Source organism: Akebia trifoliata, chromosome 6, assembly GCF_017979445.1.
Source record: "Akebia trifoliata isolate Shusen 1 chromosome 6, ASM1797944v1, whole genome shotgun sequence".
Classification (NCBI taxonomy): domain Eukaryota; kingdom Viridiplantae; phylum Streptophyta; class Magnoliopsida; order Ranunculales; family Lardizabalaceae; genus Akebia; species Akebia trifoliata.
The window spans coordinates 166,203-183,699 of record NC_141380.1 but is presented as its reverse complement, the minus strand read 5'-3'; the positions used below and the strand labels follow the sequence as shown (position 1 = coordinate 183,699).

Genomic DNA, 17,497 nt, shown 5'->3' with positions numbered 1-17,497 from the left:
GTCGGCCTATTTCATAGCAGATTGGCATTCTTTCTAATTGAATTCTATTGATACTCTTTGTTCTCGTATAATTGAGAATTTTGAAATAGACCCAATTAATTTTCCCAGCCAGCTATAAAATTAGCAAGGCAACACAATGGATTGGCCAGGTGTTAGTTTCCAGATCGGATACACTGACCGAGGTGAGTCATTCTTTGAGACTAGCTGAATCACCTAACACTTGCCTTGGGTACCTCCTATACATGGCATGACTTGGCCGCTGTAAAATATATTATCCAACTTTTCCACTCATGTCAGTTAAACAAAGAACCCAAATTTATTAAAGAGATTTTCTACTGCATACGCAAAATAAGGCAATAATAATCTTATAAAGTAAAGAAAACTAGTTAAAAACTCAATGATGCAGATGAAAAATCCCTCAGCTTTGAGGTTCCATCACTCAAATGGACAAAACCTCGTCAGTTCCCTTTTCCTTCAAGCGGCAGATTAAAAGAACTGAAAAAAGGACACCTAAGAAACAGCTACTATGGACTACCTTTCTCCAGCTTTTCGATCTCTTCGAGGTCCTTTCTTTCTGCCTCCTTAAGTTCTCTTTCAGCATCTTCATCGTCCTCCTTTTGATCAAGAGCTTCAAACTCCTTCTCTGCTGCCATTGCTTTCACTATGGGATCTCTAAGTTCTGATATTAATCCACCCCCTACCTTGTACTCTTCTTCATCCCCAATCAAGAAAAATCGCTGATCTGGTCCTGCTGTCATTGGAATATCAACCGCAAGTAGCTTCATGTCATACTGCACACAGCAATGTCTCTTTTGTCATTAAGATCAAAAAAGGTTCTGCTGGCCCTCTCACCCTACCTAGAAAGATTGAAGAAACATGGAAAGGCTATCCAAGTAGCCACCCTATTTAGAACCTTTTGTTAAAAGGCTCCACACAAAAAATACGGTAATAAAATGGTAATGGTTTTAAGATTTACTAAAAAAAGCCTTGTGATCTTCCCTTGATAGTACATAGCAAATAAATGTACTATTAAGAGATACAGAAGTAAAAAAAAATGGAACTAAGTCATACAAGAGACAATTGTTCCACATTGATTAACATTCAGATCTATGTTTTCTACAAAGCAATTTAGGGTAAAAAAAATAAAGAAGTGAAAACAATGATTATTTTATTAACTAAAAGGAAAAAAATTCAAAAATGAAAAAGGTGGATGATTTGCATCGTCAAGTTCACTTTGGCAATACAAAAAGTTTCACAGCCTAGTCAATCAAGACAGTCTATGACCTAATGTAAACGCAGATCTTGCTTTTACTTCAACTGATATGGAATTGGATTGGCTATTCAACAAAGGATCAGGATTGCTTAAAGTGCATATCGGACATTGGACCAATGGTCGCACAGTGATATGGCTGGCATATGGGAAGAAAAAACCGACGTTCATTGGGTGCCATTCAATATGTTCCACAAGAGAAGTCTTCAAGGGAAAATTTATCCAATTGAATAATCTTAACCATCAAATCTAATTCCCCTTTTGAACAATCAAAACACATTGGAAAGATCCAGTAAAGTTTATAGTCAGGTAGGGTCAATTTTTACCCAGTAGTTCTTCTCGACCAATCAGATTGGTAGGTTCCACTTCCAACCCCAGCATGTGCACCAAGTGGATCACTTATGCAGTCAATAGCTTGGTTTCAGTGTAACTTGACAACGAAAACTGGCAAACCATAGGACCAGGGTAGCTTAAGACTCCGTAGAAACCAGGAAGTGTTCCAATACAAACAGCATGGCAGAAAAATCAAGTGAAAACTACCATAGAACAACGCCAGGTAGTTTTTTGAAAAATAAATCTTTCCTTCAATGAAAATAGAACAACTAAAATAGAGGATGAATCAAACCTGGCCCTTTTGCTTCTTTACTTCAACGCTTACAAGGCCTTTTCTTTCAGAGCCTCGTACAGGAAAAATTAGGAAACATCGCTTGCCCCCAAGTTTCAGCTTGAAGTTCTTCAACCTAAGCCCACCTCCAGACATAACATAAGCTCTCAAGTCCGTCCCAGATAGAGGAGCACCCATGATCTCAAGAATCCCTGCTGATGTGTTCAACTTCCTCATGGCAATTCTGTAAACCCTATCAGGATTGATAGTGAATCTTGACCGAACGTAGAGACCCTTAAAATAACAAGAACAATACAATAACTCAACTTTGATAAAAGATCAAGGCACGAGCATCTGGTAGAAATAATTAATCCAAAGGAATCATCAAGAGAAGATTATAATCGATATATGCAAAACAAAATATTAGGACATGTGGCACATCAAAAACTCCTTGGTAAAAAAATGGTCAAACAAAGGGATCCCTAGGCCATCAAAACCATAGAATAACCATGTGAACTATCTGAATTTTCTAGCCAGTCAAAAGGAATAGATTCAGAAAAGATATTAATAGACTAATTGCAATCTCATCGGATCAGATCAGACCAATCTTTTTTTCGTTTCTTTTTTCCATGTGTAAAATTTCATTAAAGCCAAAGAAAAATGCATACTAAGAGGTCGAGAAGATCTACCTTGAACAAAAATAGGAAAAATCGCTCCAACTTGAGGGGAAGTGTTAGTACTTGGTATGACTTGGGTATTTCCTCGTAAGTTTTCCTCATTGTTGGAAGAGTGGACCAGTAATGTCCTTCACACCAGAAAACGTTACCTGTGGGCTATGCTACCTTCGGCTATTGCTTGGGGGATTTGGAACGAGAGAAATAACAGGGTGTTCAATGGCAAGATTAGAAGCTCTTATGCAGGTTTTTTGGAGATCTTGGGCTTCTTGTACCTATGGTCCAAACAAAATATAGAGTTCGTGGGGACTTGGTTCGATGATTTTGTTTTCAGATGGAACTCTTTATGTAACCATTGATGTTGTTTGCTCTTCTTCTCTATTGTTCTTTATGAGGCTTCCTCGGCCTCCTTGTGTTTTCTGCTTTCTCTTGTTCTTTAGATGGAACGAAAGAACTTTTTATGTATTCTGCTTTTTCTCTTTGAAATATATCATACTTATTGAAAAAAAAAATGACTATGCGCCTGTGATAGATGATCTTTACTTTTTTTTGTCATTTTAAACTATGTTGTTATGTTAAATAGTTTCCAAAAGTTATAAAAATAGTTCATATTACTTTAGTGAAATTATACCACCATCATTAATATTAAAGGAGAGATGGGGGAAAAAACTAACCACCATCAACACCAACAAAAAATTATATGAAATATAAATGCATCACACCAAAAATCTCTCAAAGCTTGCAAGTTCAATGCCGATATGACCAAATTTTCTCTATTAACATGAAATCCTAACATTTATTTTTATCTATTTTTTTAAAGATTGGTAAGATGATAAATTTTAATAAAGAGGACAAAAATGCTTACAAGAAGCGGAAATGCTTAGAGAGTAACTCACAAATCCTGATCAGCCAACATGTAAGCAAGATTAGAAAGGAACTAAATTCTCCTACTGAAATACAAAATCACCAAATTGTGTAACCAAGAGATCTCCTATAAGGGCACTTTAAATTCAGATAGCATCTTCTCATTAACAGTGTAGGATAGAGTTGTTTATTTTATTTAACCCTTGGTAGATTTCCTTGATCTCATAGGATTGAATTTCTCTTTTGGTAAACTTATAATTACAAAAAAGCAATTGCTTAAAATGGATTACCAAAGATAAAAAAAGAAGAAAAAAGGCTTAATCTTCAGCATCACGGATTTCAGCAACCTTTCCTTGTTTTCAAAGATGCAGTCATTGTGTTCTTCTCAAATAGACAACAGTACAAGAAATAAAAGGACAGAAGGATAAGGCTGAAACAAACCAAGATTTGAACTATATTCTTACACTCATAGGCAGCAGCCATGAGAAGACAAATACTTGGAAGAAGGAAACCCAAGATCTTCCATGAGAATGGGCAATGAAAAGGAAAATGATCCATTGTTTCTTCTGCTTCTCTAACAAGATACACAATGTTTAGGATTTATAGATCAAATAATCCACTGTTAATATCTTATCTAAAATGATTGTCTTTTAAAGAAGACCACCTTAGACATACATGGGAGCTCCCATAAAACTTCCACTAGAAAAGATCACCAACCATATTGCCATACTAGACGTGCTTATAGAACATACAAAAAACCTCAGCATTTGGAGGAATTTGAATTCTAGCTCCAAATTCTCGCATTATGTTTGAAGAATTAGTAGTTAATGCATTGATTCTTTTGACAAGCGACACTAGGATCTAAATTCCCAATTGATCATATTTCTCCTCAATCCAAGTCTTCCAAGACCCTCATCATACAATGACTAATCACAGCTTTTTTTTATCAGTACTAATCACAGCTTTTTTACAATTGGATGGAGCATATATGAATGGATATACAAACATAATGGAATTTCACCACACCAAAGATTGTCCCAAAATCTTATGGAAGTACACAAACCATGCTTAAAGAAGATAACTCCACAAAACATGTTTAAATTATGTCTTTCCAAATCCCAAACCAGTAGGAAGTTCAAGAATATTTGAGAAACAACCAAAATTGCCGGAACAAAATTTGTTATCCATAACATTTCTCCATGGCCTTCCCTTTTTTCCCATATCTCTGGGGCAATTTTCCTAACTAGGCCATGTCCATGTCTTTGAGAGGTCGAAGCACAAACTTCCTGGAGTTTTGGGTGAGCACACATGCTGCCAAGCTACCAAATGGAACTTGCAATTGTTTTTCCCATCCTACCACGAAAACCCTCAAAAGCTTGTCTATGTGGTTGGCTACTGATATTGGAATAGAATATGAAGATATGAAGTAAATAGGTAAACCAGACCGATCAAAGTCAAACAACCCACCTTTGGGTAAATAACTCTTCTTCCAAGCCGCTAATCTTCTCTCCATTCTTTAAACAATGGGAACCCAAATCAGTTTCACTTTATAAGATGCTCCTAACGGAATGCCAATGTAACAAGGGAGCTTCCCATAGAGCATCCCAAGCAGCCTACAACCTCCTCCCCATCCAATGCCAAAGGTTTGGTTTTTGCCTGATTAATTCACAAACCTGACACTGATCTTCTGAGGCAACATCCAAAAGAATGATGGTATCATTAGCAAACCGCAAATGCAATATGAAAGAAGCCTTATCCTAAAAATTAATGGATTCACCATTTATTGTTAGAAACAACTAAGCAACAGAGTAAGCATGAAGTCAAATATATTCATATAAAAAATAAAAATAAAAAAAGAAAGAAATTTTGGAAAAGGCAAACTCACAGCAAAAGTGACAATGGCGGACGACAAACCAAGAAACCCATACTTCGCCATGCCTTCTGAGAACCCAACAAAAGTACTTGCAATTCCAAACATTATTCTCCATAACACGATGCAGACACCAACTCCTACGGCCCCCACTAGCACCAGATAATTCCTCTTCCAAAACGCCTCAATTTGTAGCCCAACAGCCTCACGGTACCTCGCCAATGCTGATCGAGCAGCCGATAATGGCTTATTAACTAACGTTTTCGTGAAATTCCCATTGAGTTTAGAAGTATCTGAACTCTTGAAAGATATATACCTAAACCCTAATCCTCTAGAAGAGAGCGCCGAAATCTTGGGAGATATTTGGGGACTTAAACGTCTAGAATTTGAAAACCCAGACGGAAAAGCCCCATTAAGTTTCGAATTTCCAACAAATGGAGTAGGTAAATGTTGTTTTTGTGTGAAATTTGAAGAAAAACGGAAATTTGGGGATGCGGGTTTGAAAGAAATCTCATGGAAAGACAGCTTTGAATGGATCTCTGAGGTTAAATTTCTTGAATTTGAAAACCCAGAAGGAAAAATGGAAGAAGAGTGTTGTCTAAGGGAATTCTGAATGGAAGGACTGTATGAAGTGCGATGTGTAGAAAATATGTAAGAGAAAATACCGTTTTGTGATACAGATTCTGAAAGAATTCGATTGACTTGTAAATTCCGAAGAGCTCCAGAGGGTTTCGCCATTTAAAACAAAAAAACAAAATAAAAAAAATTCAGCGGAGAGTAGAGATGGCAAAAGGTTGAAAATCAGAAAAAAAGAAGTTGGCTTTGTTTTCTTCCAGTTATTCGGCTCGTTACCATTATAATTTTACTTCCACGTTTGCTGAGTTTTCTTCCTTGCATCTTCAATAAATTACATAAGCTCTCTGGGACTTTACGCTCTGGTTCACGTTTGCGTTTCTGCTGGTTCACTTGAATAACCGGGTTTTTCCGGTTCATTGGTCCTTAAAAAACCGTTACTCACTCACGTGACTTGTAAGTCTCGCATCAGATTCAGATGGAGAAAACTTGCACTGTTTGATGCAACTTGCTTGTAGTTAATTATTTACATATTTGAGACGAATTACATTATGAATATTATATTCATTTAATGAAACTAATTCCTTTAAATATGAGTATGGACTGTGGAGGCATTTGTACTTTTGAGACGAATTACATTATCTTATATTCATTTCCCTACACCATCCAACCGTTGGGATTCAACCTAAACTCATACATGGGATGATCATAACCATTCAATCAAATTGCCTGTTTTTGAACCATTAGATAGTTCTAAAGTCTACGGCTCAACATTTGGCATAAAATTGATCAAATACTGGGGCTTTGAAGGGCATCTATACTTGGAGAAAAAAGCAGTCGTTATACACATCAGATATGACTCAATAAGAACTAGTCTTATTAAAGCTTAGGAGGTATGAGGTGATGTATTTCACAAGCCCAAAACTTTGAGGCATAAGGCCTAACTCTCACAAGAATGCACATATTAAATAGATGAATAGTTAAGATATACAAATAAATAAATTCTAAAATAAAATAAAATAAAATAAAAAACAAAGAAAGAAAAAGAGACAACCTTGGGAAAATCGGAAAAAAAAAAAAAAAAACAAATTTTAAACATGTGACAACAATTCGCAATTTTGGATTCTAAATTATAATATACAAATTACAACTGTACTACACCCAAGTTTCATGTAACAACCATTCCAAGTAATAATAAATAAGTAAAACCATACCACCACTCTAGGATTAGAAGCGACCGAATAAACATAGAGGGAGAGAGAGAGAGAGAGAAATAGGGGAAGAAGAAGAAGAACCAGTGGTCGACATTATAGTTAAGTACCTTAACGTGATTAAATTTTCATTATAGGAAGAACTGTATACTTGAAAGATTTATTATGCAATAAAAAAAAAAAATAGAGAGAGAAAGAGAAATACATAATACATCACATCCTAATAAGGTGCACACCTTAGTTAAAAGAGGTCAAAGAGGTGTGTGCCTTGAGGGTATATGGCCTTTTCACTTAAAGCCTCGGAGAAAATGTCCCTGAGGTGGGTCTCAATTTGTACACATATCCAAAGCATTTGAAAACATTGATATGAGCCATGAACTATCCCTACTCTTAACTCAGAATTGTGTCTTCAATTTTGCTGAGCAAATCCTAAGAGGAAGAGATCCCAACCACATATGTAACACAAGTGGATGCTTCTAGCTATCCAAACCACACCACACCATGCATGAATGACTCATTTGTATGCTGGTTCCCCTTTTTTAAAGTTCGGGTTATACCTTCAAATACATATCAACAGCTCTGTAAAGTCCGTCATCATCGACAACTCGAGCATTGTCAGGCAAAATCTCGATGATATCAATGAATTTTTGCACATCCAGATATGGATCAGATGCAATTTCTGCGAGATATCCATCAATAAGCCATCCAACTTTCGATACCGAATCATGACTTGGAGATCCGAGATCGTCAGATGCTTCTTCAGGTTCTTCCTCTTAGAACCACTGCAAAAAAAATTACTAGTATCTGATGGACAGTGTCAAAATCAAAGAGAGAATCACCAGTCTGCGAGGAAGGTATGAGCAGGTCATTGAGTGACACCATCTCTAACCGGAAACCAATCCTCCTTTCAAGCTCAAGCCTGCAGGCAACGGCAGCTTCCACTATGATTGCCAATCTCAATATCCCGAACAGAAAACTCAGAGGAATGAATGGAAGTGCTTTTTCTCCGTTGGCAGAAGACTAACAAGAGTTTCAAGAATTATCTTGTTTTCATTTTCTTCCATGCCAGATTGAGGTTTCATCCTTCCTCGATTCCAACCTTGACATTTTCCAATACCCTTCAGGGATGTCTGAGCGTAATGCTATCTGGTCGAACACCTGTTCTTCTCAAGGCAAATATCACTCTCCGATAGAAATTGATTCTTAATACTGAGAGGTCTTTGATCCACCACTCAGGTTCAGGGCAATCCATCTTCAGTTTCCCTGCTGGCCCACCACCACTACAGTCTAAACAAGACAAGCTTGATACCAGTTGCTCCTTGCTGACATTCATGGCAATTGCTTCCACACATTTGTTTACAATACCCAATTCAATAAAGTAGACCAAAATCCATAGGTTGATCAGTTTTTCCACAAAGCAAAGACATATGAGAGTTTGATTACTTAATTATGTTGTAGAAGACGGCATAAATCACTATTCATCGTGCAAAGTTTAGGAGCTTGAAATGGAAATAGGCAACACTTAAGAGGACTTACCATATCAATAAATACATTATCACACCTTTCTCTGCAAATCTGTTGCCGACCTGGATATTTTGGGTAAGACACAAATGGTGATGAGATGATATATTTGCAAATGTTAGTAACAACATGGTTGATTAATCGGTAGACATGCAGTGGTAACTCAACTCCATTAAAACTCAAGTAATATGTAATAGGAAGCACAGTTTTCCAAAACCAATCAAGTCTTTATGGCAAAGAGGAACCTCAACTGGGCAATTGAGATCTTAATGTATGTAAAAAATGATGTTTACCTTGTGTAATGGAAAAGATACTCCGTCAACAACTATTGTAATGTCCCCTGCAACATCTGAAAAGATCCTGCATACGAATGGAGAGCCACTTTATAAATGGGATTTGACGAATTCAACATTGTGATTGAGGTGGGAAAAAAACAAAACAGTGAAGTGCGTAATCAACAAGGTGGAAAACATCATATTGGGTGTCTCAAGAATATTCATGTATAAGGGATTGTGGTCTTGATCAATTCCCTATGAAAGTTGATATTGGGCTACGTAACACACAGCAAGGGCACTAATATAGTGTTATTGCACCTTCCAAAAAAAATATATATAGTGTTGATGTAACACCCATTTTGAATTATCCAAGTAAAGTGATTCTAAGTTTAAAGCTTAACATGTTCTAGGTGGTGGGAGTACCATAGAAACATGGCATCTCAGCCTTTTTTTTCTTAGTTTTTGTTTGGTTGACATCTCAGCAGCTTTATCTGAACAACTCTCAACACTCCAGAAAGTAAACCAAGAAATAGGTGCATAAAAGCCAATTCTAGCAGAAAAATGATTAATGGCAGACTAAGTTTCGAGACCTCCTTCGAGTCAAAGCTTCTCAAACAAAGGTTGTCTGCATTAAAGACAAGTTAGGTATGGTTCCAATAAAAGAAACACATTCACTTTGATCCTTGAAAACTCATAGCAGATTAGAGCTCAAGGAACCAAGAATAGCATTACCTATCTTAGTCTTAGAACCAAGATTACCTCGAAGCAATCAATTTCATCATCTCAGGTCCATTGTACATAGGGATGGAGAGATTGTGGAAGATGTAGCTCATAGAATCAAAGCTAAATGGCTAAATGTGACAGACATATTGTTGGAAAAATCTGCATTTCTATGCAGATTTTTGTGATCAAGTAGGGATATTGAGCTACGATTCAAGTGGGTCCCATTACTTTTTTGTAGTTGGACCACTTGGAACTTATTCATCTCATTAAGAGAATAGTTTCATGTTTTAAGTTGTCAAAAATTCATTATGGGTGAATGACAAATCAGCTCAAAGAACCCCTATTAGCCATGGTTTGTTGTATGTGGTTTATAAGATTATTGAGTTTATAAGAGAAACTCTTTAGTCCCACATCGGATAGGAATAAGAAAATTGTCTAGTTCTTATATAGAACTTCTTATATCACTTAAGTGTATATGAGAGAGAGACTTGGATAAGCCCACGCACGCGCACAAGGGGCCCATGGGCTCAAGAAGGATTAATCCTTGGTCCAAAATATCCTTAATGCGTATGCGCGCGCAGGGGGGGGGTGCAAATCCCGTCAATTTGCTTCACGTGGGTGCGCGCGACGGCCAGTAAGACACCTCCTTTGATTCTTTTCTAAGAGACATTTGCACATTCCTTTTCTGAGACACCTTGTCTCTTAAATTTCTATAAATAGGTCATCTCGACCTCAGTTTTATACACTCAAAATTTTTCTCTCTTTGCTGTTTAAACGTGCAAGCATTCTGTTTCCTTCTGCATTCTTTGAGAGTATAAACAGTAGCGTTCGGTTCGCTAGACGTGTAGATTGTAGTGCTGCCTCTACACGTGTGATCGTTGTATCCTGGGAGACAATTGTTCATTGATCCGTGTGCACCAAGTTGCGGGAACAAAATTGTCTTAAGGACATTGTGTTCAACACAAGCCTCGGTCAAACTTTCTTTTTGTTCATTCTCGGGTATCTACCACTTCAAATATTCAACACATATACCAATCAAACTGAAAGAAGAAAAAAAGTATAGGACGGAATTAAGACCAGCAATGCTCTGTGAATAAGCATCATGCTAATAAATTGAGTGTAGTAGAGGTGATATGAATGTTAAGATGGATGAATGGAAAGACTAGAAAAGATAAAATTAGACATAAAGGCATTCAAGAAAATGTGTAGGATGGCTCCAATGGGCGAAATTTGAACTTCAATGGCTTGGGATGCTCAACGAAAGCTGATTTCAGTCTCGATTAGGGTATGAACCAACTCTCAATAACAAAGGACTTGATTTTGGGCAAAGTGGAATGGAGGAACAGGATTTGTTTAGCAAACCCCTAAAACTGCAGGAAAGTAACTGATTTAACTTCTATGAAGAACTCCATGAGGAAATTTAGGATAAAAGATGATCATACTGCTAGTACCAGTTATGGTGTCTCAAAATCTATATATTTTTTCACCTCGGGCTTCACTGAAAAAAAACATTTTAACACGAAGAGAGAGCTTCACACATATAAATTAAAAGAAAGAAAGAAAAAAATTGATTCTTCTTCTTCACAAACCCGTGACAAGAAAAACTAAATCAAGCAATCACTTAAAAGTTAAACATGAACACAAATAGACTTAAGAAGAAGAAAAAATGAACTACAGCACAAGAAAATCAAATAGAGTAATTTGATACTGTAATATTTTATAGCTAGTTTGATGATCTCTAACTTAATTATACTATGCATAGAGGGTAATATTGGTACGTAATCTAGACCGTACACGTATCCTGGCCGAGTAAGTGGTACTTGGAACGAACCAATAAATCTAATCTTTCCCAGCAGCAGGGTAGACTAAGGTAGTAGCGTCTAGTCTAACTAGCAGGGTAGGACAGCTTAAGGGGAGGCCTAGCCTGCTTAGTAGGACAAGCCTAATTTGGGTATCTACATAATCATGAATCACACATGTCAAGTCCAAAGATCTGAAAAGAGATCTTCCAAGAATCCTGAATTCAATCTTAAAGATTCAAATTCTGTTTAAGATCCTTCTAATAAGGGGATTCACTCTAATTAAATCCCGATTAAAAGGGAAATCCTGATTTGAGGGAAAATCTTACAAAGAAAAGAATTGGTGGTAGAATATGGATCTTTTGGCCGAGAGAACAAGAGTTGAAACTATTATTTTTTTCTACAACTTTAACTTGGGCATCAGAAGATTATTGGAATGTATCACACCAATGCTTACAGGAGGGACTGAAGAGCTAGTTTGGATCAGTAGAGTAGAACTGGTCAAGGTAAACTCGATTCATGAAACATTCACAAAAATTTGCCATTTTGAATCCCAACAAATAGCTTATAATCCTAGTAGAAATCATTATATTCCCAAACTTGCTCTGCTACTTAAGCAAGCGTGTATCTGCATTTGAAAATAAAAGGGTAGGATTTTTCACATTGCAGAGATGTACTAAAACCAATTAATGTTCCACGTAGAAAAATGATAACTTAAAATCTCACATAATTAGAAAAAGCTGATGTTCAAAGGAAAACTACCAATTAAGAGATAAAAATGAATTTAGAAATATTTGAAGCATAAAATCTATAAAAAAAAAAATCTAAACAAGACAAATGTATGCATTTTTTTAAGGCTGATATTATGATTTTACATGATTTATTCACTAATGTGATCGTTAGAGTATTTTCGTAGGATCCCGAATAAGCGTCAATTGAGAGATTGCAAGGGAAGGATATGTTTTGAAGTCCAAGCAAAATGTGCCACGTAGGCACCGTTCCAATAGAACAGGAACGGAACACCCAACTTGATCCTGATCCCTTTACAATTTTCAGCATTCTAGAAATTTCCAACAAAGTATCTACCATCATTCTTCGTTGTAGTGTTATCCTAGAATGTCATAATGCATTGAACATTATCGTTACTTTTGGTGTGTTTTTTTCAGTGGACGCTTTATCATACCGAGAGAGAGAGAGAGGAAAATGAAACTTAACGGCGTGATTGCATCTTCTTCACTGTAAGTTCCAGCTCTGTTTTCTATCTGCGGAATTCCTCTTTTAACTATGTTGCAGGATGGGATTAGGGTTTTATTATCTCTCTCTCTCTTGCCAAAGATTTGAGTTAGTAATTTTAGGATGTGTGATCATTAATTTTTTTATTTATTTTTAATAATTTAATTTTGGATTTTAAAGTTTCATCTGTTGGGTTTTGCAGATACTCAGTTCACTCTTTGGCTACCAATTATTATTCTCAACAACGAAATCAATTCGTGTTTCCTCATAGTTCAGATTTAGGTCAGTATACTTACTCAGTATTTACTATTTAACACTATACTATACTCTCTGTATTATTATCCGAGATTCAATAATTCTTTGCTGCCATATGTTACTCAATTGTTTGTTTGCTTTTACTTTGATGTGAAAGTCATCCGCTACGCTGCGCTGCATATTTTATGCAAACTCATTTATCCCAAGTCCTATATATATTTCTCTAGTGGAGCAAATGTGGATATATAATTTTCACTTGAGAAAGCTTTTTCTTCTTTGTGAATATACTTGAGTGATCCATTCCACTGTATTCTCGTGATTTGCTCCAATATTTTTCATCATAAATCCATGTGTATCTTTTCTTTTGGAAGAATGGACAGTTAAGTAATACATCTAGGCAGGCACTCTAGTAACTGTATCATTCTGATTTTATTTTTGCAGCAACAAGGAAGCTAAAGGTTTACCCGCTCAAGGCTAGCTTTTGGGATTCCATCAGATCAGGGTAACTGCAAATATGTGTTGATACTAACAATTTCACTCCGAATTCTGTCTATAAAAGCACTTCTTTGAGACTCGTGGTTGTGTTATTCGGCATTTGGTATACATGACCAAGAAGTGGTTTTCTGGTCTACAAGTGTTGTTGATTGTTTGCTGAAAAACAACTTTTGTATACTACATGGTTTTTAAATGACTCTCTCCCAAAGAGCTGTAACGTGCACACACACACACACACACACACACACACACGATATAATATACTATTTGCAGATTTTTGTGGATTATACAAACATACTGTTATGATCTAAGAAATGACTAGTATTATGATAAGAAACGTAGAAATCATGACATAAAAGTATACATGCTATATCCGGTATCAATATAGGTATTATCATCAAAGCCTTATCCCAAAAATTGTGTCAGCTGAAAGAATCCTGTTCATCCACTCAATTTTGTCTATTTTAGTAGGTAATTATTTTATGCTCATTCCAGCTAATGCTTGGTTTGCCTGTGGTTGAATGAACAATATGCTCTTACCTCTATTCTTCTTTCCTATGACCTTATCTAGTCCTTCCCATCTTGTTCTCTAACCATGATTCAACATCGCTATAATCCCCCCTACTGGTGCAGTTTTTTGAAGAACAACATAACTCAAGTTATTGAACCACCATCAACATTCCCAGAAGAAGAACAACTGTTGCCTCAGGAAATTGTTCTTGTTGAAAAGACTCAAACAGATGGTACAATCGAACAGATAATGTTTTCTTCAGGTGGAGATGTTGATGTGTATGATCTCCAAGCCTTGTGTGATAAGGTGATGATTCAAAGAATACATTTCAAATGCTCAATTTGGGTGATCATCATATGCTTGTTTGCGTGTTTTTTTTTTTTTTTTCCTTTGCTATTCACACTTAAAAGTTAATATAACCACACGTCCATTTATTTGCACATATAAATTCACCACATCCTTGTATAGACTCACATGTGTGAGGTTCACTTCTCTGGTCTGATAATCGAGGCTACTTCTCTGGAAGTATGGAGATCCCTCAGCACTTGTCACCAACCTTGACTGTCCATTTGTTGGCCAACCTTGAAATTGCTCCAAACAAATTCACATTACTTGGGTAATCGCTAAATTGAGACCCATCATCTGGATAAGATCATCAACTTACAGTTCAATGGATACATCACATTTTTAGAATGTAGAATTGTTAGGTTGTGGTAGTGATGTGTATATCGACTTGTAAGCAATAAAATCCGGGTCCTACGTTTTGGATTGTCTGGGTTGGTAACTGTATGAGCTGCATGGTCACTATAGGTCCTATAATGCATGCACAGTTACCCAAGTTATCGTTTTTTATAAGCAGTTACCCAAGTTATTTGGGCAAGCCATTGACTTCCTAAGGATTTGACTATATAAACCTCTTCTATCTCTATAAATGAATTCTACATCTATGTAGTTACTTGGTTATCCACTTAAACCTGCACCAGATAATGAAACCCTTTTGATTCAGCAAATCTCTTTAATGAGAGTTCATCATCATTAAAACCTTCTCTCAAAACGAATCTTCCTCCATTTAATCCTGTCTAAAGCCACATCTTCTGTTCTAAAGTCACATATTCTGTTTTAAAGTCGTGCCTTCCATAAAAAATAAAAAAATAAAAATTATGAGAATATACTGGAAAACGAAAGAAATAAATTTGGAGAGGATATGAAAGAGGTGCATGGAGGAATCAGATTAGGAGAAAGAAAGAAATTTGTAAATTCAATCCTTGACTTTGCGATGGCATATGACCTTGCAATAAAAAACATGTATCAGAAAAATGGATGGACGTAAGTTACATTCAAGAATGGAACAAATAAAAGCCATATAAAGCTTTTCTACTTGGGAGAAAAGAACGATCAATATGCATAGATTCTGAAGTTGTCCCAAAGGAGAGTTTGATCACATGGCGTAGGCTAGCTGTTACAAATGTTTACTCTAAGAAAAGGATGATAGGTGATGGAAATAAAAGTTACCAAAGATTAGATGGTGTGTCTACATGGAGAAAAAAATGTTGCATTTTGTAAATAAATGGAAAAGATACCCTGACACTGTCATTATTCTCCCAGGCCACATTAGGTAAAGTTTGACTTCTCAACATTGTTCTGGAAAAAAATAAAAATACTAGGTTTCAGACACTAGGATTATTCGTAACTTCAAGAAATAATTTTGTTGTACACCCTTTATTGGAAACGACAGGCTTTGGTACATTCCCTGATTATTATCACCATAAATGTGATGGGTTTTATAGGTCGGCTGGCCTCGGAGGTCACCATCAAAAGTAGCTGCAGCTTTGAAAAATAGCTACATTGTAGCCACTTTGCATTCCATAAGGAAATCTTCAGATGCAGGTAATTAATTTCATAGCGTTGTAGTATTCTCTTGATCACTATTCTGATCAATTAGAGTTGAGCTGATATTTATGCTTCTATTACTTCGAATACAATTTGCAGCTGAGATCTATTTAAATAAATGATGAACATCTTAGTGTACTTGGAGAAGTTATTTGACAGAGGGGAATGATCAAAAGGAGCTCATTGGCATGGCTCGTGCTACATCAGATCATGCCTTCAATGCCACAATTTGGGATGTCCTTGTTGATCCTGGCTATCAGGTAAGAACTGTGTTACATGGGCTGGAACACACTAGATGTTATTGCTGTATTGGATGTTGTGAACCATAATAGCTGAAACATGTGGGCACATACAGTCAGCAAGCAAATATATATATATGGGCACATACAACACAGCTATGTTATATAGGAGAGGTTAAAGTGGTTATCAACCCCATTTTTTGTTTTTTGGGGAAATTTTGAGTATAGTATATTCTTCATAATTATACAAGCATGCAACTAAAGATAGAAGTTTCTTGCACCAATAGAAAATTCATCCAACTCGAGCTGGCTTTGTCCAAGATAACTTGATTCAAGTTCGATGATAATCTTTACTCAAATTCTTTGTCCAAATTTGACTTTGGATCTTCCAATATTGATTAGAACTATACATATCATGAAGGTGACATCCACACAGGAATAAGATACATGCAAATATTGTCCTGATAAGCATGTTGAATTTCTAACAAGTTTTAGAGCAAATATCTTACCGTACATTTTGAGGGATGCCTTTCAAATAATAGTGCCTGTAGTACAAAAGATTGGGACTAATCTCTCCAAGGCTGTTGGTATTTAAATAGGAGAAGTCATTCTGAATATTTGGTACTGATGTTGTCTTTCAGGGCCAGGGTCTTGGAAAGGCCCTTGTTGAACAGCTGATAAGGGTTCTGCTGCAGAGGGATATTGGTAATATAACATTGTTCGCAGATGGTCGAGGTATGACAGCTAAGTCTTTTACGGTTTGTTAAGAACTATAGCTCTCTCAGCATTTTCTAGCTTAGATGTTACTCCAACCTCTGGCATTGTGCCAGATGGTTTACCTTAGGGAAATGTCATACTGTTACTCATGTCCATACTTTCGGATTCTAAATCCTTGAGGTGTGAACCTTTTTAGGCTTCTATTGGAATGACCCTAGCCTTTTGATCTAGGATTCTATTGATTGGAACCTAAGGATCATCTAGCACAGTTGTTCCTCTTAGAGGAAACACATTCACTAAGCTTATCAATTATTAACTGTGCTGCTTTGTGAGTTGTAAGCTAGAGAGGGACAACTATGTGTGATATGCTAGCTTATGAAACTTACCAAATCAAATATTTTGTCATTGCAGTTGTGGATTTCTATAGAAATTTAGGGTTTGAACCAGACCCTGAAGGCATTAAGGGCATGTTCTGGTATCCAAGATATTAGCTTCACTCATGTCAAGCATGTTGGACGAGACATGGTGGGGACTCTTTTGGTTGTATAATTCCATGTTAGCTACTCAAACTTTCGAATTTTTATCGTGGTTATTTAATTCTTCGTTAGTTATAGGGCTCCTCCCTCATTTACCGTAAATTGATAGCTTTTGAAAGCTATACCATGGGTGATTATTAAGTAATTAATTTGTTAATGCTACACTGCTTCTGAATATTTCGTCCTGTAATTCCAATTCAACTTGTCTTGAGGTGCCATGATCCCTTTTTATAGGCT

The 17,497-nt window shown here is 36.4% G+C and overlaps 2 protein-coding genes across 2 annotated transcripts; one reads left to right on the top strand and one right to left on the bottom strand.

Moving 5' to 3' along the window:
- Nucleotides 1-297: 297 nt before the first annotated feature.
- LOC147399333 (import inner membrane translocase subunit) lies at nucleotides 298-6,223 on the bottom strand. Its single transcript, XM_086444642.1, has 3 exons — nucleotides 5,298-6,223; nucleotides 1,896-2,168; nucleotides 298-791 (listed from the first exon to the last, which is right to left on the bottom strand). Exons 1-3 carry the CDS (start codon nucleotides 6,018-6,020, stop codon nucleotides 525-527), a joined length of 1,263 nt encoding a protein of 420 aa, XP_086300768.1. The 5' UTR covers nucleotides 6,021-6,223; the 3' UTR covers nucleotides 298-524.
- Nucleotides 6,224-12,459: 6,236 nt separating this feature from the next.
- On the top strand, nucleotides 12,460-17,478 carry NSI (nuclear shuttle interacting). The gene is made up of 8 exons (XM_086444644.1): nucleotides 12,460-12,622; nucleotides 12,820-12,899; nucleotides 13,314-13,374; nucleotides 14,001-14,184; nucleotides 15,666-15,765; nucleotides 15,928-16,028; nucleotides 16,649-16,742; nucleotides 17,136-17,478. The coding sequence occupies exons 1-8, from the start codon at nucleotides 12,588-12,590 to the stop codon at nucleotides 17,213-17,215; spliced, it is 735 nt and encodes a 244-aa protein (XP_086300770.1). The 5' UTR covers nucleotides 12,460-12,587; the 3' UTR covers nucleotides 17,216-17,478.
- The last annotated feature ends 19 nt before the right edge of the window (nucleotides 17,479-17,497 follow it).

What these genes read in the sequence shown, in the direction of transcription:
- NSI (XM_086444644.1), top strand. Translation starts at nt 12,588, where the DNA reads ATGAAACTTAACGGCGTGATTGCATCTTCTTCACT. An exon ending in TGGGATTCCATCAGATCAGG is followed by an intron (nt 13,375 to 14,000) that starts GTAACTGCAAAT and finishes CTACTGGTGCAG; the next exon opens with TTTTTTGAAGAACAACATAA. An exon ending in AAGGAAATCTTCAGATGCAG is followed by an intron (nt 15,766 to 15,927) that starts GTAATTAATTTC and finishes GTTATTTGACAG; the next exon opens with AGGGGAATGATCAAAAGGAG.
- LOC147399333 (XM_086444642.1), bottom strand. Translation starts at nt 6,020, where the DNA reads ATGGCGAAACCCTCTGGAGCTCTTCGGAATTTACAAGTCAATCGAATT. An exon ending in CCGCCATTGTCACTTTTGCT is followed by an intron (nt 2,169 to 5,297) that starts GTGAGTTTGCCT and finishes TGTTATTTTAAG; the next exon opens with GGTCTCTACGTTCGGTCAAG. An exon ending in TAAAGAAGCAAAAGGGCCAG is followed by an intron (nt 792 to 1,895) that starts GTTTGATTCATC and finishes TGCTGTGTGCAG; the next exon opens with TATGACATGAAGCTACTTGC.